The 21,907-nt window shown below is 38.2% G+C and overlaps 1 protein-coding gene across 1 annotated transcript; it reads right to left on the bottom strand.

The window, feature by feature from the left end:
* Nucleotides 1–310: 310 nt before the first annotated feature.
* On the bottom strand, nucleotides 311–21,503 carry LOC118565666 (low affinity immunoglobulin gamma Fc region receptor II-like). Its single transcript, XM_036146309.1, has 14 exons — nucleotides 21,465–21,503; nucleotides 13,780–13,871; nucleotides 13,431–13,463; nucleotides 13,182–13,220; nucleotides 11,649–11,921; nucleotides 10,265–10,522; nucleotides 9,319–9,591; nucleotides 4,868–4,984; nucleotides 3,256–3,271; nucleotides 3,077–3,168; nucleotides 2,222–2,272; nucleotides 1,836–1,898; nucleotides 1,684–1,734; nucleotides 311–803 (listed from the first exon to the last, which is right to left on the bottom strand). The coding sequence occupies exons 2-14, from the start codon at nucleotides 13,844–13,846 to the stop codon at nucleotides 766–768; spliced, it is 1,371 nt and encodes a 456-aa protein (XP_036002202.1). The 5' UTR covers nucleotides 13,847–13,871; nucleotides 21,465–21,503; the 3' UTR covers nucleotides 311–765.
* Nucleotides 21,504–21,907: the final 404 nt, after the last annotated feature.

A 21,907-nucleotide genomic window follows, 5' to 3' on the forward strand; every position in this document is an offset into this window, starting at 1 on the left:
CAACACAAAGCGTCATAGTCTCACCTGAATCCCATCAGCATCTTTGACTTGTTAGAAACTCAATGGGCTTTTTACTCTCCATTAACCCAAACTCTCTAGGTAAGAATGTTGTTTTGAACTGACTTTTATTTTCATCTAAAAGCCTGAAAAGTGTCACTTTAAAGGTATTTAACTGAATCACCTGAGAGACTTAAGTTAGCAAAGATGAACATGTGTGCCACACATTTAAATCTTAACAATTTTGAACAGCATCAAATCATCAACAGCATCTTGGAAATTGACACAACATAGATTATTATAGTTTGTTTTTATTACAGTTCATTGATATGTTAGACAATAAACACATTCCATGTAAAAGACAGCTCACTGCTATAACAATCTAAGGAGGCATGTCTGATATTTGAAATCCACTCATGTAGCATCACAGCCTTTCATATCATTTACAAAGGGACTGATATGAGCTTGGGCTATGATACAAACTTGCTTGCTTTAATGTAAAAAAATAAGAGAAAAAAACACAGTCCTCCAAATACTAAGTCTGCTCTTTCTTTGTGTCATGTATCCATGTACATCATGAGCCGGTGTCTGTCTCAAAGAAAATTTTAACTTGGTAACATGTGATGACAATAAAAGGTTCTCGATTCTCATTAATTGTCCCTTCCTTGATATTTTCTAACATCTTTGTAATAAAGGCACATAATTATCCAGGATAACAGCATTTATCTCATGGAATATACAGCAGAATAAACCATCACAGCCTCCAGCCTACACAGCTGCATATGTTGCTGCAGGACTCCCCTGTCCTGTCAATGCAGAGATGAATTGTGTGAGATGTTTATCAGCATTAAAAATGAGTTAAGCACTTTGAGACTTGAACATGTTCAAAGATAAAATCCTAAATCTGATTCTGTGGTTTAGTTTACACCTCCTGTAACACAATATTCCAGGATGATAAAACTAGTACAATTTGAAGCTATTAAAACAGTAACCTCTTCCTAAAATAAACATTGAATAACAAAGCATTTAGATGAAAGCAGAATTGACACAGCTTTTTATTGTTCTTTGATTTGTTCTGGTTGTGAATTTTAGTCAATAATGGAGTCTAAAACAAAAACCAGATCTAATTTTTTAGAATAAATCTCAGGCATCTTGGTCAGGATCAGTGTTTGCTGTTACAGAGTAAATAAAGCTGGGACACTGATATTTGGTTCACAACAAGCGAAACAGCAGAACTTTTAATAGAACCTCCATATGGGGCAGAAACATCTACACCAAAAGACCAAATAATGTCCTGACAGTCTTGTTTCTAAAGCTGTTTTCTATTAATCTACCGGTCCTCAGCTAGATCTCCAATGGGGATAATTCCTGCTGATGTCCAGCCTCTTAAGACCTTCACACCGCCCCCCTTTTTTTTTTTTCAGAAAAATGTTCTCAAAATAACAAGCTTAAATGAAATGTAACATGCTTTATTCAGGTCCATTTAAATTATCTTGTTCTTATCTTAGATAATATGTGGATACCAATGTTATTTAAAACTAAAAGGGAAATTACAGTAATGAACCTAGAAAGAGAAAAACAAGAAGGTTCAATTCCTTCCCCAGAACTGGAGGGCAGCTAGGCTTAAAAGGCTAGAGTCAGGATGTAGATGTTAACTAAATGAACTCCATGTTAAACTGTAATTACCTGGATTAAAATTGGCGTAAACAGAACCTTCTGCTGGGTGATGAGGCCTCTCTGCTCAGATTGTCACATAGATCAATTAGAAATCACACATAAAGAAAAAACGTTGATAACAGAATCTTAAGCTCATATTTTTGTATATTGGAGTAACTCACCCCTCATTCTGAAGTGTTCAAGTTCTTTGTTTAAGTTTTTGAGCTGTTGGGACTCATCTGCATCTGAAATATTTCAGTATTTTACACCAGTAATCTTTGATCAGTCAATTTAAATCATCGTTAGTGAAGATTCTCAGTCGTCCAGGTCATGGTCATTCCAAAAAAAGTAAAAAACAAAGCAACTGGATTTGTTTTCCGTAGTTTGAAGACATTTCGCTTCCTATCCAGGAAGCTTTCTCAATTCAAAAAGTCTGGAGTAATGTGGAGTGTCAAGCTTTAGACTACTGCCCAACAAAGGCCTTGTAACGGCTTAGATAACATGCAAATTCTTTGTTTTTTACTTTTTTTGGAATTTAAATCATCCTGCAATAAAACATAAACTTTACCATTTCCTGAGGTTCTGATGGGATGGATCGTCTCATAGAGGGAAGGTTCACCTGCAGACAATAAAGCAACATCAAAGTTATTGTCCTAATGAGTGGAAATAGATACATTTTTTATTTTTTTTACACAAACTACATCTTTTTTTAAGTTTCTGATTTTATGTGTGTGATTAGTTTGATATCTAATCACATACACACACAACCATTACTGCCTGTGTTGTGGAGAATTTAATTGGTTTATGTAACTCTGATATCTTATCTAGATGCAGCTGCGTATATTTCCCGTGTGAAAGAGCTCACAGTTCAAAGATTTATTGTGTTATCTTCAACCAAGGACACAGAGAAGACTTGTGTTAGATAAGAACTGGATCATACCAGCTGTTTGCACTCCTATTTCTCAGCTGAAAACTACTCCCACTTCCTATTTTAACCCAGAATGTAGAAATGTTTAGTGGGATTTTTTCTCACCGCTCTGTTTCCTGACTGCTCAGGGACAGAGACATTCAAACGCTCTATGCCTTTGAATACATTTGCAAAGACAAATATGCATCCTTCTCTATTTCGTTGAGCAAACTGTAGAATAGAGCTGCTCTATTCTACATTTCTATTCTTATTATAATAATTTCTATTGTTTTTACCAGCAGGCTTATTTATTCTAGATTTATTCTCTTGGCATCCAGTGTGGACAGCAAAGTTGTAAGTTTATTGTTAAGGTAAACATGTTTCTTTACTGTGCATATGACAATAAAGCTTTGATTTGGTTTGATTTCTGGACAATACCTGGATATGTGTCAGAACTGTGAATTTTGTTGATTTAATACCTTAACTGATCATAATGATGATGAATCTGAGACTAACCATGAAGCAGTGAGCTGTAAACAGGACTATCAGTCTGGGTCCCTCCATGATTGGTGGCTGCGGTTTGATTGCTGCTCTCTGATTGAATCAGTCTACAAATAACAGAGACAACAATTTATTGAGTAAAGTAATTATTATTGATGCATGTCTAGAAAGAGAGAATAGATTTTCATACTGACCTGATGCAGTTTAAATCTGTGAGGAAAAATAATTAATGATTTTTGTTTTCGTGTGAAAATTGTCATACTTTTATTTCATGTTAAACCATCAGAATAAATGTTAGCCTTTTGAACAGATAAAGTATTTAATGGCGTACCGCGAGCGAGCTATTTTTAGAAACGTAACGTCACGATGACGTCAAATCACGTGGTACGCAGTAGGACAAGCTTGCATAGTCCGCCGCTGTTTCGCTGTAAAAGAGATGTGCGTTACCCTTGGTTTTACTCGGTAAATGACTGCTTTTTCCAAATCTAAGACCATGGTTTTTAAACATTGTTGCTATGGAACATGCAACAGCGACTCTAGGTACGCTGATCGGCCGCATATGAAGGATGTTTTCTTCAAGACTGCCAAGGAGAAATGTGTGCGCTGGGTACACCGGTGCGGTCGGCCTACATATGTAGCAAGCATTTTGTTGGAGGAAAGGGCCCAACCAAAGAACATTCTGACCCAATTCCAGCGACATCAAGTAGTGAACAGGTAAGAGTATTTTGGTGGCCGACATGTTAATGATGAAGCGCCTGCTACCATGATATCATATAGGCTATCATGGTAGCAGGCGCTAACTTGATACCCTGCTACCAGGATAGCTTATTCAAAAACATTTCAAATAAGACAAACATTAAACATATTCCGATCCCTGGACGTTGATTACAAACAAAAAAACGGCCGATGACGCCATGACCGCCGCGCAGGAAAAAAAAAACAAAGCTTACAGTTCGATCAACTAGCTGGTGAAGATTCTCAGTCATCCAGGTCATGGTCATTCCAAAAAAAAAAAAAAAAGTAAAAAACAAAGCAACTGGACTTGTTTTCCGTAGTTGACGACGTTTCGCTTCCTCTCCCGGAAGCTTTCTCAATTCAAAAAGTCTGGAGTAATAGGATTAATTCCAGCCAATCGTCAACTTAACCCTCACCCTCATTCAGGTGATCAAAACATTGTTCCTTTAAGCCAAGCCAATAACAACTCTAACGACTCCTCGTTACAGAGGAGTGGTCCAGTTTCGGTCCATTCTGCTGGCTTAATGACTTTAACGACCGCCCATTACTAAGGGGTAGTCCTGTTTCGATTGAATTTGCATGTTATCTAAGCCATTACAGGCCTTTGTTTGGTAATGGTATAAAGCTTGTTACTCATCATTACTCCAGACTTTTTGAATTGAGAAAGCTTCCGGGAGAGGAAGCAAAACGTCTTCAACTACGGAAAACAAGTCCAGTTGCTTTGTTTTTTCCTTTTTTTTTTTTTTTTTTTTTGGGTTGATCAACTAGGCCCGTTTTCCAGTCTTTTTAAACCCTCGACACTCAAGCCATCGTTTGAGCTGAACGTTGGTGTGTTCTTCGACAGTTCAACCAGTAATCCGTGTGCCTGGGACATCGTCTTGGGAAAGTTTAACGGCTGCAAAGTCGGTCATATCGCTGGTTCTGTTGCGCGTGTAATAGCTGGTTGCTACGGGCGTTCTCTACCCGTATGCCCTACCTAAGCGGCAAAAGGGGCGTTGCTCTTGAGATGGTGACGTCACATGCGCGGTACGCCATTGAATCTGATCCAGTGTGAGCAGAAAAGGGTCTCACCTTTGGACTTTCTGTAGCGCCACAGCAAGAGCAGGAGAATAATGAGAATGACTCCAATAACTGGTCCAACAATCGACATAACAGGAAATGAAGGCCTGGCAGGAGTGGACGGGGCTACTGGAAATAAGTCATATTAACATGGGATAAATCTTATTTAGCTGCAGACTTATAAGGAGCAAAAGCAAAATTTCACCACTAGGTACGCTGAGCACTGTCTGTAGACCAAAACAAGATGTGTGACAAGCCACGACTTTCTTTGTAGGCATCAGACCAATTATCCATTTACATTTTACATTTGTGTCAAAAAAAGAATCAATGTATATGAGGATCACGTGGGCACCTCAAAAATCTGCCGGAACCTTATCTCCAGTCACCATGGAGATAAAGTCTGGCGAGAGATAAAAAGCACACTGGACAAGAGTTCTTTCTTCTTTTGTGCAGTGTCCTTGTGTTGAGAAGACGTTCAGCTGAATCTCTACATGCTGCCTGCACATGGTCGGTGATTTGGACTTCTGGGTTGGCTCTGAATTGATCTATCACTATTTCCCTTGTGCATCTTATCAGGGACGTTTGGACTTTAAAATTAACATTCATTAATTTTTGATCCAACTGAAAGATCTATCATCTTCCAGGGACTGACTAGATCAGCTAGTTTTGGCCAAACAAATCGTCGGAGGAGCGCCCAGAGGCTCTGTTTTCTGCCCCTCAGTGAACTTTGCCAATCCCACGCGATTCTTCAGCTGAGATTGACGGACGCTGAGCCATGCAGCATCAATCTCAGTTGTTGAAGCAACACCACGTAAATGATTTCCTTTTTTTTTTTTTTTACCCATAAGGTGGTATTTTGTGCATGGGAGGAACATATTAGGAATAGCTGTTATGTTTTCTGCTGGTGAACCCAATATCCAGGCAGAACAGAGATATGTTAAAAAGATTCATTGTGAAGATAAATACTGATGGGTGAGGCAGGCAAACAGAACCAGACTTGGCAGATGAATCTAGGTTGATCTTGGGTTGGTTGAAGTAGCAGGCAGGCAGGGATGAACAGGAGATCAGAGCAGGCGGTGTAGATCAGGGAACCACCAGAACAGGCAGAGTAAACAGCAGGGAGTCAAGGAGAATCCGGCAGAACTGCAGCACGCAGACACAGACAACTTGGCTGAAGAGTTCCACTGACTGAGCACACAGAATCTGGAATGTGGCACATGAGAGGCGAAGTGAGGTAACATTATGGCGGGGATGAGTTGGTTGAGGCGCATATATGTGAGCTGGTGAACCGGTGATAAGGGCAGAATCTAATTACTAGCTGCAGGTGGAGTTGAGTTGGGCTAATTGACCAGGGCAGAGCTGACAGGATAGTGGATGGTGCCTGAAAGGGGACAGGCTGAAGAAAGGTCCAAAAGCAAAACAAACAACCAAAATCATAACATTTGCATGTTTTATTTAGGAGTGAGTAGAATTTTCTAGTACTTTATTAAGCAGAATAATTACTGTTAAAGGACTTTTCAGTTTAATAAATAACAACTAGTGAAATTGAATGGTCTATAAGAGTTACCGAATTACCTTCTTTTGAGTAAGTAACTGGATAAACTGAGACATTTTCATTGGTTTGTGATGAAGAAGTGATGATTAAAACTCCAGTTGCAATTATAATTAAAGTTTTCAATGTTTGCTGGACAACTTTAACTCAGTCAACAACTGGTTAGATAACGCCTTTCCGGTATAAATAAGTTAATAACTGGCTAATTAATAAACCAATTGTTAGAACTAATCACTACAGGCTTATAGTCCTTGATGACAACCATTTGAAAGAATTTTCGTTATAGCAATCCTTTGATTTTGAATGATATATTGTTAAATTATGATTGCCAATTATAATTAATTATCTTTATATGAAAAGGTTCAAACAGGTCCTGCAACAGCTGGAGATAGACACCAGCACCCCTCATGACCCCACAAGGGATAGACTCGTTAGAAAATGGATGGATGGATAATCAAACAGGTGTAATATCTTAACACTGTCTAACTAAGAGGCACTAGAGGTCTTTATTCATCAGTAGCTGGACAGGAAGATGGGCAAAGACAACATGGGAAGATATGCAGTAAATGGCCCGGGGCACAAGAATTGAACCCAGGACCACTGCGACCAAGACTGTAGCCTCTGCATGGTGCTTCTGCTCTATCACTGAGTCACCTGGTGCATTGTGAAAAACAATGGAGAAAATACATTTGTTTTTGCTCCCCTAAATAATTTGTATGAACAAATAAACATTAATATTTATATAACAGAAATAATTTGACGAAGAAGTAAAAAGGAACAACCTCTCCATGTGTTTAAAACCTTTAAAATCAGACAAATAGCAAGTCTAAACTTAAATAAATAAAAGTTCAAACAGGGAACTAAAATTCAAAGTTTTTCCAGTTAAATAATATCCTCCCACCTCCTGAATCTGTTTAGAAGACAAACAGGAACAAATGTTTTGCTTTAGGGCCTCATTAAATGGAGCTATAGTAACATAGCCACTGGTTTACTGATGGTCTTTAATGTATATGGGACCAAAATACTTATAATGACCACAGATAAACACATTAAACATTAATTAATAGTTAGAATTTCTTATTCTACAATAAAGACCAAAACACTGCCCCCTGCTGGTAGGATTGTTTTCTCTGCTGACAGTGAGGCTCTGGGTTTATCTGCTGTTGAGGGAAACCGCGAAACAAGTAAATCTTTAGAATATTCATCAAATAATATATATATATATATATATATATATATATATATATATATATATATATATATATATATATATATATATATATATATATATATATATATTACCATAAATCTTACCTTCAGCTACTACAGTCAATAAGAAATATGGAACTCTAATTAATTAAGGCCACATTTTACATGAATCAACCCTTTGTTGATCAAACTATTTTCTTTTATATTTTTTCCAGTTTATGGATTCACATACTTTGGCAACTATAACCATAAGAATTTTATTTTCTGAAGATAGATTTCTGAAGTTAGATATATCTTACATTACAATATATGTTCATCTTGTTTCATAAAACATTAACTGATAGAAAACACTGATTGTTTATCAATGAAGAAAAATTTGGCTCCCAGGTAGGAAGGTTTAACTAAACTAAACTAAACTGTTGTTTAGAAGAGACCTGTTGAAACATTGTAAATAATCTATTCATGTCTATAATAGATGATCTACTTACAAACAGTTACTGAGAGATCATCACTCCATGGTGTGAACAGATAGTTTCTTTTTCCTTTACAGCTGTATCTGCCGCTGTCAGCTGGTGTGATCCTGTCTTCACTGTTGTGAAGTTTATTATAATAAGTCAACAAGATTGTTCTCCATTCATACGTCCACTGAGCTCCTCCACCTCCCTGGATCTCACATCTCAGAGTGACTGTCTCTCCTCTGAATATCTCAGACCAGTTGGGTTGCAGGATCACAGTCGGCTTAGAAACTACAATGAATAACATTTAATCAGAAGACTGACAGAAACTTATATTAAACAACAAGAAGAGTTTTAACTCGTATGGTTCAATGTTAAAACTTTCTCATGAAGATGTTATATGCTCATAAAACATTTTAATTCATTTGTTTCTTTCTGATAAAACAAGACCATTTTAAATTAGAAGAGCAGAACATTATTATGAAGTAAGAAAAGATTAGAAATTACACAAACCAATATAATCCAGGAAGCAGTCACACTTGGTGCTGATAGAATTGTTTTCTATCAGAATCTCATCATAGAAACTCTCAGTATGATGGACGCACTTCAATATCTGACCCTAGAGACTGGGGGAAGTTTTGTGGCATCATGTCCCTCAGATTACTTTGACCAGTTATTATTTCAGTCAAGTTATTATTGCTGTCTAGCTAAGAGGCACTAGAGGCCTTTATTCATCAGTAGTTGGACAGGAAGAAGAGCAGAGACAGAATAGGAAGATATGCAGTAAATGGCCCGGGGGTAGGAATTGAACCTGGAACCTTCAATAATTTGTATGTTAAAAAACATGATTAATTGCATGAAAGAAATACTTTGACAAAATTACAAAAAAAAAAAAAAGAACTAACAAACTCTCCATATGTTTAAAACCTTTAAAATCAGTCAAACAGAATCAAGTCTGAACTAAGAGAAAACAAATGTATTTTAGTCAAACAGGGAACTAAAGGTCTCAAGGTTCATCCAGTAAAATAATAACCTCCCACCTCCTGAATTTGTTTAGAAGACAGACAGGAACAAATGTTCTGCTTTAGGGCCTCATTAATTGGAGCTATAGTCACATAACCACTGATTTACTGATGGTCTTTAATGTAGTTGGGACTAAAATATTTCTTTTTACCACCACAGATAAACACATTAAAGATTTATTTAGAGTCTGATTTTCTTTTTGTAGAATAAAGACCTAAACTCACCAGTTTCCTGAATGGTGACCTTTGTGCTGGTTTCAGTGTAGAAAGCTGGATCTCCTCTTCCTCCTCTGCAGCTGTACACACCTCCCTCTGAGACTCTGAGGACTCCATCTGGTTCATTGGTTCTGATGAGCTGAGCTGGAGAAGACACTGACTCCTGTCTGAACCAGTCATACTTCCAGCCAGCAGAGCTGGACACAGAGCATCGTAGTGCTACACTGTCCCCTGCTGGTAGGATTGTTCTATCTGCTGACAGTGAGGCTCTGGGTTTATCTGCTGTTAAGGGAAACAAAAAACAAGTAAATCTTCAGAATATTGATCAAATAATCATTTTGTTAACATAAATCTTACCTTCAGCTACTAGAATCAATCAGATATATGGAAATCTAACGAATTAAGACCACATTTTACATGAATCAACCCTTTGTTGATCAAACTATTTTCCAGTTTATGGATTCACATACTTTGGCAACTTTAACCATAACATTTTTATTTTCTGAAGATATATATGTCTTACATTACAATATATGTTCATCTTTTTTCATAAACATTAACTGATAGAAAACACTGATTGTTCATCAATGAAGGAAAATCTGCCTCCCAGGTAGGAAGGTTTAAAACACTTGGAAAGAAACTATATGATGGAAACAGGTAATATATTTGAACAAAGTTAAAACCTAAACTTTATCACATGCTTTTATTGAGAAAACCGCTGATCTACAGCTAATTGTAGCTAAAATGGTTTACGTTTTTTCTTAGAAGTTGAACAATTAATGATTTTGGCAGCAATAATATATGATTTAAAATACTTATCACTGATTACCGTAACACAAATATTTGACTAAAGAAACTGTTTAATCTTATCAGGAAAACTAAACTGTTGTTTAGAAGAGACCTGTTGAAACATTGTGAATAATCTCTTTATGTCTATAATAGATGATCTACTTACAAACAGTTACTGAGATATCATCACTCCATGGTGTGAACAGATAGTTTCTTGTTCCTCTACAGCTGTATCTGCCGCTGTCAGCTGGAGTGATCTTGTCTTCAGTGTTGTGAAGATTATTATAATAAGTCGACAAGATTGTTCTCCATTCATACGTCCACTGAGCTCCTCCACCTCCCTGGATCTCACATCTCAGAGTGACTGTCTCTCCTCTGAATATCTCAGACCAGTTGGGTTGCAGGATCACAGTCGGCTTAGAAACTACAATGAATAAAATTCAATCAGAAGACTGACAGAAACTTATATTTAACAAAAAGAACAATTTTAACTGTTATGGTTCAACGTTAAACCTTCCTTATGAAGATGTGATATGCGCATAAAGTATTTTAATTGATTTGTTTCTTGATAAAACAATAAACTTTTAAATTAGAAGAGCAGGATATTATTATGAAGCAAGAAAACATCAGAAATTAAACAAACCAAAATAAACCAGGAAGCAGTCACATTTGGTGCTGATATAATCGTTTTCAATCAGAATCTTAGCATAGAATCTCTCTATATGATGGATGTTAAAAAAACATTAAATGCACAAAATAGATACTTTGACAAACTGACTGAAAAAAGAACTAACAAACTATGTGTTAAAAAAAATTTAATCAGACAAACAGCATCAAGTCTGAACTAAAATAAATCAAAAATATTTTAGTCAAACAGGGAACTAAAGGTCTAAAGGTTTTTCCAGTAAAATAATAACCTCCCACCTCCTGAATCTGTTTAGAAGACAAACAGGAACAAATGTTCTGCTTTAGGGCCATGTAAGAGCCATATGATTGAAATTAGTAATTATTGATGTGACGGGAGCTCATGGTCTGGTGTGGGGGTGATGGGTGTGTCAGGAGGGGCGTGACTGTCACCAAGGTATGAATGGGAGCCAAACTGACGCGCTGGTTTTTTTGTATGTATGAGGAAGTGGGTGCGTCGGTGTAGGTCGTAATTTCTGTTGACCGTGCTATAATGTCGCTTATTGTTGGCAACAACGAATGGGTTTAGCCTGGTCAGTATGTGTCATTATCTGTAAAGTCGAAGCATAGCTGTCAAGTGGAATAAACGGATGATTGCAACCACTAGAAGCGATTTGGAGTTTATTGAAGCACGCGTCGGACAGTGAGGAAGTCACCGCGTCAGCCCAAGTGCGGCCCTCTACAAACTCATTAGTTTGCCGCACAACTAGGCCTCATTAAATGGAGCTATAGTCACATAACCACTGGTTTACTGATGGTCTTTAATGTAGATAGGACCAATATATTTTTTTATCACCACAGATAAACAAATTAAATATTTAAAAATATGTTGGGTTTCCTATTCTAGAATAAAGACCAAAACTTACCAGTTTCCTGAATGGTGACCTCTGTGCTGGTTTCAGTGTAGAAAACTGGATCTCCTCTTCCTCCTCTGCAGCTGTACACACCTCCCTCTGAGACTCTGAGGACTCCATCTGGTTCATTGGTTCTGATGAGCTGAGCTGGAGAAGACACTGACTCCTGTCTGAACCAGTCAAACTTCCAGCCAGCAGAGCTGGACACAGAGCATCGTAGTTCTACACTGCCCCCTGCTGGTAGGATTGTTTTCTCTGGTGACAGTGAGGCTCTGGGTTTATCTGCTGTTGAGGCAAACATGAAAACAAGTAAATCTTCAGTATTTTAAGGAAATATTTTGTTACCATAAAACTTACCCTTAGCTACTAGAACCCAACAGAATTAATGAATCCTGATCAAGTCTGTGGAACGCTCTCCCGGACCATCTCAGAGACCCGCAGATGGTGTTTGTTTTAAAAAAGAAGCTTAAAACCTTTTTATTTAGAAAGGTGTACCCTGCATAGCTGTTTTTTTTATGTTGCATTTTTTATGTTTTGTTTTTATCTCTTTGCCATTGTAGCACTTTGTGATTTGAGGTCAAATTTAAAGTACATTACAAATAAAATTTATTATTATATTATTACTATTATTTACTCTGAAAGGTCAGTTTCACTTTCTTGTTCATAATTATTATTTCAGAATTTTAGGACATTTAACTACTTCGGATAAAATCCTAATCCTTCTCCAATAGTTAAGATGTACATTATTTTAGAAGCTAAAGCTCCAGCATTATCAGAACAAATTAAAGGAGTCACCAACAAACCAGCTTGGTTCTAGTATAACACGGGTCATAAAAACATGAGGTTCTCTGAGTCAAACATGTTCTGCTTGTCTCTAAAATAAAAAAAACATCTTCATGTTATCCACCAACTAACGATGGAACAATCAAAAAGGTTTGAGTAATTATCAGCCAGAAGGTCCAGAAGCATCCAGGTCCAGACTGAGAGACTCAGGAAGAGTTCTAACCTCAGAATACAAGACTTCTTCATAAATCCCAGAAACCAATCAGAGAATGAAAATTAAACCCAAAACAGTCTATAAATCTTTGGGGGAAATTGCGCAAATTGTACTTTTTTAGGCACTTATATTAAGAAGCTATTCAACAATGTTTTATCTTATACTGAATGTAATGGAAGTTTCCCATTAAATACTCTTTGGAGATGCTGAATTTTCAATTTATGCTCCAAAATATTTCAATAAAGCAAACGTATAAGGGAAAGGGAACAAGAATGAGTGATTCTGAATTATTATGAATAAACAAAATGTTTTTGGTAAAAACAGAACTCAGATTCAGAAGTACATTTGATCTCCAAGAAAAAGAAAAGAAAAACAAACACTGTTCCTCTTCATGTTTCCACTCATCTAATGGTTCAGATTTAGACATCTTCTAAATATGGTAACTTCTAGTGATGAAAGAAGATACTGGGAAGCCATTATTACTCACACTGCACATTAGACAAGACTGTTGCTGACTTTACCATTTACTGGTGTGACTAAGTATTTACCCTTTTCAGCGCCGGCTCTTCTTCCTGGTTCAGACTGAGCTGTTGAGATGATCAGATGGAAAAAGAAAACTCATATAATTATAGTAATTTGAACATAAAGAGTTTTCATTCAATTAAAATGAATACACACAGTTTTTCAATTAGTCTGATCATCTTACAAACAAAACTGATATGAAATTTATGTTACATTAAAAAAACTAAAAGGTTAAATTATATAATTAAAAGAAACTGAAGAAATTATCTTCTTACCATCAGCATGATCATAGATGAGAGCACTGAGCACTAGAATGAAGAATAAAAACTGATCAGATATAATCGCACTGACAGAGAAACTAAATCACAACAAATACATTTTTATATCAGACTTCAGATAAAACTATGTTGTTAAAAAATAAAGGTGGGTTTGTAAAATCAAAAAGAACCAACATCAAAAGGCATTTATATGGTAACAACAAAGTAACAGATGATAAAATATTTAATCACAGGAACACACACATCTCCTCTCTTGAGGAGAGAAACAGATCAAAAGGTGGTAAACTCTGGTTCCAACATGCAGAAACATTTTGATCATTGAACAGAAACCCAGTGATGAACTTACAGAAAAAGGCCAGCATGCAGAGCAGAGCGTTCTCCATCCTCACATCCAGACCTGCTGCACAGCTCATCACAAAGGCTTCTGCTTTGTTCTGACTATAATGATGAGAAAGTTACATCTACCACACATAAATGACATCAGCAATTCTGATACTTCTCAGTTTAGTCTGTGTGTTTCCTTCCTTTACTCACAATCCTCCCACCACAGCAGCAGGTTTGACTGCAGCAGTTGGTAGACAGGTTTATATTTCCTGTCCGCTGCACATTTCAACCTGTTTCATTAATGTGTGATACCCAAAAAAACAGTTTCAACAAATATGACAATATTCCTTTGTTTTATAGCCATTTCAGTGGTTATAAGCAGTTGTAAGGGAATATAAATTTTCCCTCTTTCTAAATTCTTAACCCCTCGTCTTCCTGCTGCGTTTATTTCTTCCTGCATGAAAACAGACATTGTCATTGACACCTTGCCTTTCCAGTGAACTGACCTTTACCTCTATCTACTGAGTCAGTTTTAGATCGTTCAGATATAATCTCTATCACTGGCCTGTTAACTCCTGAGAGAACCCGCAGACCATCTATCCACTCATCCATCCCACCCCCATAAACCCAACCAGGTCTAAGCAGGAACAGAGGATGAGTTAAGGAGTCATAAACATGTCTTTATTTCTCCATCAGCACAGCTTTGGTCCTGTTTTGCATTTTGTTTTTTATTAGCTTATTGCTGATGGTGTGCTTTTTTATGTTTGTGTGTGTTTGTGAATGAGTCTATTTATAGAAGTATGTGTACTTGTGGTGAGTGGGTGTATGTGAGTGAGTTTGTCACCTGGAAGTGCACAGTTGCTAGAACGGCAAGAACGGTAGAAGTTCTGCAACACGCAGCATCCAGGACTGATGGTCTTGGCTCTAGAGAACCCCATCAGCCTCCAGCAGACAGACACAAGGCTTCAGGGCTGCCACACATAGGTCATCAGCGAAGAGCTGGAGCAGCAGCCCCCAGACCAAAGAGGCACAGGGTGAGGTGAAGGGCACCAAGCACCCCTAACTCGTCACACTGCCATCTCCAACCAAACAGCCTAAACCCAGGAAGTCCCTCCGGCAGCCCAGGGCCCACATCAGCCCCCATCTGAGCTAACCCATCAGGTGGTGCCATGAGTCCCTCTGGATGCCCACCAGAGCCAGGCGTAGTCCCTGTGGCCCACAACCAGCTTGACACTTCCCTGAAGCCACGGGCCACCAGAACAGAGCCCACCACTCCAGGGTGGGTTTTAATGTGGTGGCTTTTCAGCACAATTGACAGTGATCATTAGGGGTGAAAGTGAAGGTGCCTGAGTGCAAATGCATTTTCTGATCCTTTCATCCTCTAAAACACTGAGTTGAATAATGACCCATAAACCTGAACAGGGAGATGCACGCAAATATTGCATCTCTGATAACTGTGGACATTTTGGGAGACTTTATTTAAAGTTAGGCTTCACTCATAAATTTTCAGTGACCAAGTTCTTCACTTCCTGTACCCTTTTAGAGATTCCTTTAAAAAACTATATAAAGACCATCCTACTTCACTCCTCCACAGGGTGTCTAATCTCTCATCTGTTTATTCACACCTCAGGTATTTTCAAATGTGATGGATGACAACCTTCCTATCATCACTTCTTTTTAAATAAAAAGAGGAAGTATAAGCATGGGTTGGCAGTTTGTTCGCACGAACAAGGAACCAAACCAAACACTTGACCAAAACAAGTGATATATTTGATTTGATCCTGCTGCATTTCATGCATATAGTCTCCACCGTAATAAAACAAAAGAATCTCAAACATGTGCCTATTAATATTTTTAGTCCCTTTGAATATAACTTTTTACAATATAATAGATGGAAAGATCAGCAAGAGTGTTTATCTATATACAAGCAGCGTTGCCAGATTGGGCAGGTTTCCACCCAGTTGTGTTTTTTTAACACACTGAACTAGAAAAAATAGTTTTAGGTGGGTTGTTAAAATTTGTATTGCTTTGCACAACATTTGACATTTTGTAAAAGAAAATTCTATCAAAATAGTTGTCATTTTATGGCAGATAACTACAAAACATGAACATTTTAAAGAAATGCAGTGTCCTTGCACTCATTGTATTAGTTAATTTATTTTGAAATGGCTAAAATCTTTTGAACCTGACATCATCAATGGTTAATAGTTACTAGTTGATCAAGTGTGTCACTGTAACATGGTATTGATCGATATAAATTGTAAACACCTAAAATGATATTAAGAGTTTGACTGATCAACTTAAAAATGTTTCATGGCTGTGTGTAAAATGTTGGATTGACTTATACTTTCAGAGAGAGAAAAAATTATATTATGTTACATTTACAACTCATTTTAATAGGCTACTGACATAATTATTGTTATGTCAATATGATTCGGAAAATGATTTTTGTGTGTGGGCTATTTGTACATTTTGTGGGGAGCCTATATGTGGAACATTTTTATTTTTGTGCAGCAGTGTGTTAATGTCGCATTCTTTATTGTGTGTGAAATAATTCTATACTTTTAGTTATTATTTTTAAGAGTTGGACGGGTTTCACGTTGTGTTGGGCTGGAAACTCCGTCAGATCTGGCAACCCTGTAAACAAGCATGGATTTTGGCAGCTTGCCTGTATGGAGTATACAGGTGTGTTTTTAAACAATGCCAAGAAGGAAAGAATTGTTGTTGCCCATCTTTTCTCCAACATCTCAGAGAAAGGTTTCCTAGGGAGGCTGAGAAGTGTGATCCATCAATAATTGGAACAAACTTTAGTTTCCAGTCCCTTTTTTAAAACAATTGGACCACCAGCCTAGTCTGCCACTCCAGAGGTCTAGGTCTTCCATGAAACTCTGAAGAAGCTTGTCAACCATGACATTCCCACAATGTGTAGAGCCTTCAGAAACTCATCCACACCTGGTGCCTTGCCTCTGGGAAGATTATTAACTACCTCTGTGACCTCTCCCACAGTAATGAAATCACAGTCTCCCAAGACTTTTGGCTTTGCTTCCTTCATGGCGGACATTGTGAGCAGATTGAGGACAATTCTTAATCTGCTCCTTTTACTGTCCGGTGATGTCCTAATTTTTGTGGCCAAGCTGTGCACACTCCCAAAGTGTGCACAGCTTGGGATGATCCTTGTTTCTCTTTCTGAGTTGCTGAATGGCTTTCCAGAGCCATTCTTTGAGGCCAATCTGGTGCCACTCTAGAAATTGGCAGTGTTGTTGCTGTAAGGAAGGCCATTTGTATCATGATTTGGGTTTTTGGTTTAGTTTTGTACTTCTTACTAGTTTACCAATTCTGTCTTGGGTTTTGGTTCTGTATTTATTTTGGTTTATATTGTTTGAGTTTTTTTGTGGTTTGATCTTGTTCTTTGTTTTATGTTATCAGTCAGGGTTCTGTAAGCTTTTAGCTCAGTTCGGTTTTCCTGCCAGCCCACTTAGTTTGGTTTGTGCCGTAGTGTGATCTCTTGGTTGATTTGGTATTTTGATTCTGCGTACCTCATCAGTTTTATTTGCTATCTGCCGTGGTTTAGTTTTCTCTGTTTTGAGTTCTGTAATTGTGTTTTTGCTACTTTAGTCTTTGTGTTTTTGAGTTTCCTCCTGGTTTTTCTGTTATTGTTCAGGGGCCTGTTTCAATAAGGAGGTTCAACCAGGTTTAACTTACCTCCCTTTCTGAAACAGAAAACCCAGAGTTTCCCTCATTTCAGGGTTAACATACTCAGAGTTTTCACTTAACCTCCTTTCTGAAACAGGCCCCAGGTTTCTGGCTTGCTTCTGTTTGGATCTCAGCACTGATGGCTGGTTTGATTACTCTCTTTACACACCTGCTCTGCTCCACCCCACCTGCAATTATCTCTTACTGGTTTCACCTGGTCCCACCTCCATATAATCCCTGTTCAGTCCAGCCATCAGGGCCAGATTCCATCCATCCATCCATTTTCTGATCCGCTTAATCCCTCATGGGGTCGCAGGGGTTGCTGGTGCCTATCTCCAGCATTCACCGGGCGAGAGGCGGGGTACACCCTGGACAGGTCGCCAGTCTGTCGCAGGGCCAGGGCCAGATTGTCTGCTCTAAATGGACTGAACTTATATAGCGCTTTTCCAGTCATGCTGACCACCCAAAGCGCTGTACACTATAGCCACATTCACCCAGTTGCTCTCACTAACGCGCACACATTCATAAACCGAGGCACAGCTCGGTAGGCAATTTGGGGTTAAGTGCCTTGCCCAGGGGCACATTGACATGTGGCAAGGAGAAGCTGGAATCGAACCTACAACCCTCTGATTTCCAGACGAGTATTCAACCCATCAAGCAAATGTTAATCATTATCTGATTTGTTTCCAGCTTTCTGAGCCATCTTGTTTCCTGCTACCTGTTTACCTGACCTGATTCTGTGCCTGGACTAGTTGAGCTCGCCTGGGGCCTGTTCTTTGTACGTCGCTAACTCAGTTAGCTGGGTTTGATTGTTGATGATTTGGCATGATCTTGGATTGTTTGGTTCTTCGAAACTCATCCTGGACTTGCTGTCATAGCAACATGTGTGCAAGCTTAAACCCACTTGCGAGCAGGCTTATTTCATGTAAACAGGATTAGATCGCAGCTTTATTAGCGGAGGAGATAGGGAAGTCTGCCGTAGCCATGTCCATTTTTACGGCAGCAACCTGTTATGGAAGGTGCAAGAATAATTTGCAGAGCTTTTCGAATGAATTGCGTATTGCGCAATAGACAGGATCCTTTAGCGCAGCGCAACAGTGTAATTGTAGAGAGATTTTTCTTGGTGGCTGTTATAAACAGACAAACATCATTTAACAGTGGCTTTTAAAGAGTACATATTCTACATATTCAATAAGAAGATTTGTTCAGGCCATTTTATTGTGAAGTTTAGTTTTACTTTGAAAGGCTTGCTTCTTGTCGAGCCGTATATTGTATTAGAAAAAACTATGGATGGATTATCTAGACACGGAGCAATACAGTTTTACCTTGTAAACTGTGTATGACTTGGAAAAGGAAGAACTTAATTTTTTATAAGTAAAGAATTTTTTGTTAAAATTTCCAGCTTGCACGCATTCTTTACTTCCAGAGTCTAAGGAACAACACCGATATTGAATCTCTTGACATAACAAGTGCCTTTTTAAAATAAAGCGTAATTTAAAATTAAATTAACTTTTCTAATTTTAATTAAATTAAAAAATATAATTAAAGGCTACCATTTTGTAGAATATTCTTGTATTTCACTTTTACTTGTCCCCATGTTCTAGTGGGTCCCGTGGAGGCTCTGATATAAAATAACAAAGTAAATATGAAATTATTAAAATGCAAAAATACATACTGTAGAAAGTGATAAACATCTAACATGGACAGTATTGACGCATTAATTTGTCTGCTGCTTTTTGCCTGCCCTCTCTCCTGGGTTTAGCAGATTTTGAGGTGTTCCCTGTCGTTTTAATTAATGACTCAAATTCGGCATAACCTTCCATTAAAAGCTTGTGTTCTGCTTGGGAGAAAAACTGTGAGCGTTCTTTGGCCATGCTGAACAGCCAATAGCAGCGTCGCTGATCTTTGTTTCTACTATCGACACATTTCCCCTTTTAAACAAACGCAAGAATGCGCAGTTATCCCAGATAACTCAATCCAGCCATACTAATCGTAAACAACAGGTGTGTTGGAAGAACCCAATTAGCCGGATCATGATTAGCCGGATGAAATCGTCTTGGATGTGTCATTTGATCTCGGATGTTTTAAGCAACGTACGAAGAACGGACCCCTGTTCCTAGTTTATCCTTTAAGTCTGTTTGTTTTTGACCCTTGACTGTTTCTGGATTATGGATTGTTCTTATCCCCTATTTGATTCTCCGCCTGCATCAAGCTTACTGGTTCCTGTTTCCCTGTCTGTCAGAAAATAAAAAAAATCTTTTATCGGCACATTGTCGTCTGGCTGAAGATTGGGTCCACACTCTGAATCGTTACAATTTGTCCACACAGCTGCAACAAACCCACAATCTTGAGGCAGAATGATGGAAGTGATGCACAGGGGGTTGGGGTGACCAATGTGTACATGAGAGCAATTGACACTGCTAACAATCAGTCAATGCTAGATATGCCTCCTGGCTCTGATTAGTTGTTTCTAACGGGGAACTGTGTATTTCTGCATTTGGCATAAGTACCACTGGGATGAGACGGAGTAGATTGATATTTTTTTCTCACAGATTATCTGCCCCCACCCCACCCTGAAATGTTTGTGATGTATGTGATGGCGGTTGTACTGAAACAGTAATTTCCCTCTGGGATTATTAAAGTATTTCTAATTCTGATAATCTTTTTAGCTGGACTAACCAGCGGGAAAATCGGTGTGAAAGTGTCATGAATGACAACGCCCCTCTCAACCAAACCATTCACTTTGGATGTACTATCAAGAAAGATCACAATCGCACCATTCATACGGGAAGCATATTTCACACTATCACAACCTACCCCTCATCCAACAGCTAAGGCTGCCTCTTCGACTTAACAATTCACTGTTGGTATGAATTTTACAGCATGCCGACGTGTCAACTTTTCAAAATCCGCACGGCCCTCCACAACGGGCATGGTTCCAAATGCCAAACCAAACCGGTAGCAAAAAACTACCAGACCAGTCTGGAACAACCAAAATTGAACTTAAGATCAAGTAAATGTATGAAGAGAAAAGTATTCAAAATACCTTACAAAAAACAAAAACAAAAAAAAAAGAGTAGAAAGAAGACTAAAAAAAAAACACTCACACTGACACTCTGACACTCCCCTCCCGTCTCCAGCTCCATTCACTCCGCCATTCACCCAGAGAGAGAGCACGAGAGAAAGATTTAATTGATTTTTAAAAACTTGTTTATTCACTTAGTGGTGATACATTGGAACATTCAACATAATGTCAAATTAACATATTCATAAATGAAAGTTCAGAATTATTAAAAGTAAATAAGACACCTTCATTATCCCAAATATTCAGAAAAATATTTTGTTCATCTACTTTGAAATAATATTTATATTCTAAATGCCATTAACCACCTCCTGAGCTCCTGAGCTCCTCCTCAGCTAAGCCCATCTCACTCCCCCCGGCTTAGTTCCTAGAGCTCCGTGGTAAGCATACGTGTTTAGTTGTACTTCCCTTTAGCGTTATTCTCTGTTAACCGTTTTTCCCCTTTACCTCACAGATCCCGTGTTACCTGCCCGAGTCGGTCCCTGCGTTTCCCCGGTTCTGAGACCCTCCCCGAATCCTAGCGCTAAGATCAATAAAAACTGTTAAAACTGCTTCCTGTTTGCCGGTGTTCTCTGCATGCGGGTCAGACATCTTAAACAAAACATGACAATAATAGTAAGTAATATGTATTTTCCTGTACTGGACTGAGAAAGATCAACTACAGGAGTCGCACCTTTGTGCCAAGAAAGATCTCTTCCTGTGTCAGGACTCTATCCCCCATTCTCTCCATGAGGTCTGGCTGGCGCATCATTTTTAACACTTTCAGGTGAGATAGCTCTGGCATTTGGGTTCCAAGGTGCAACCCTGTTAAAAATAATTAATTACAATACATAAAATTTTGTTACCTTTTTTAGTCATCGTTGATGGAACATCCAAGAATATTTTAATACAGTTATTTTAGTAATTTATTTTTGTAACATATATTTCCCTACCAGTCCCATGTCTTTGAAGTTCAGCTGCAGATATCACCGTGGCTGATCCTGATGGCCTGTAAACTGGAGCGTAGCCTGGAAGCCCGGGGATAGATGTATTGTCTGCTGTTTCAGTGTTGTAAAAATACCTCTAACCCTTAAACAGGCACTGTGCACCAGGAGATACACACTCTTTAACATCCTGTAGGGGGCATGCTGGGAGGTTTTCACTAGTCAAGTTAGCATTCATCAATAGTCTTGTCTGGTATTAGCATCTAGATCACATGATTTGGTTCAGGCTATCTTTCATCGTTTCGTCAGCCTGATCAGAAAACATCACGGCCGCCAGTGATGAAGAACCTGCTTCCTTGGGGTTAAGTAATTATATATTAGTCATACTTATTTTCAATAAAACAACAATATAAACTCCTAAAATTAATTAGGACATTTGTCTAAACATTCTG

Source organism: Fundulus heteroclitus, chromosome 14 (genome assembly GCF_011125445.2).
Source record: "Fundulus heteroclitus isolate FHET01 chromosome 14, MU-UCD_Fhet_4.1, whole genome shotgun sequence".
Lineage (NCBI taxonomy): Eukaryota > Metazoa > Chordata > Actinopteri > Cyprinodontiformes > Fundulidae > Fundulus > Fundulus heteroclitus.

Bases quoted from the DNA above. Each gene is read 5' to 3' on its own strand.
- LOC118565666 (XM_036146309.1), bottom strand. From the start codon at position 13,846: ATGAGCTGTGCAGCAGGTCTGGATGTGAGGATGGAGAACGCTCTGCTC. The intron at 10,523-11,648 runs GTAAGTTTTGGT...TATTCATTGTAG, and splicing joins GGTCACCATTCAGGAAACTG to TTTCTAAGCCGACTGTGATC. The intron at 2,273-3,076 runs GTTAGTCTCAGA...TATTGTCTGCAG, and splicing joins TTACAGCTCACTGCTTCATG to GTGAACCTTCCCTCTATGAG.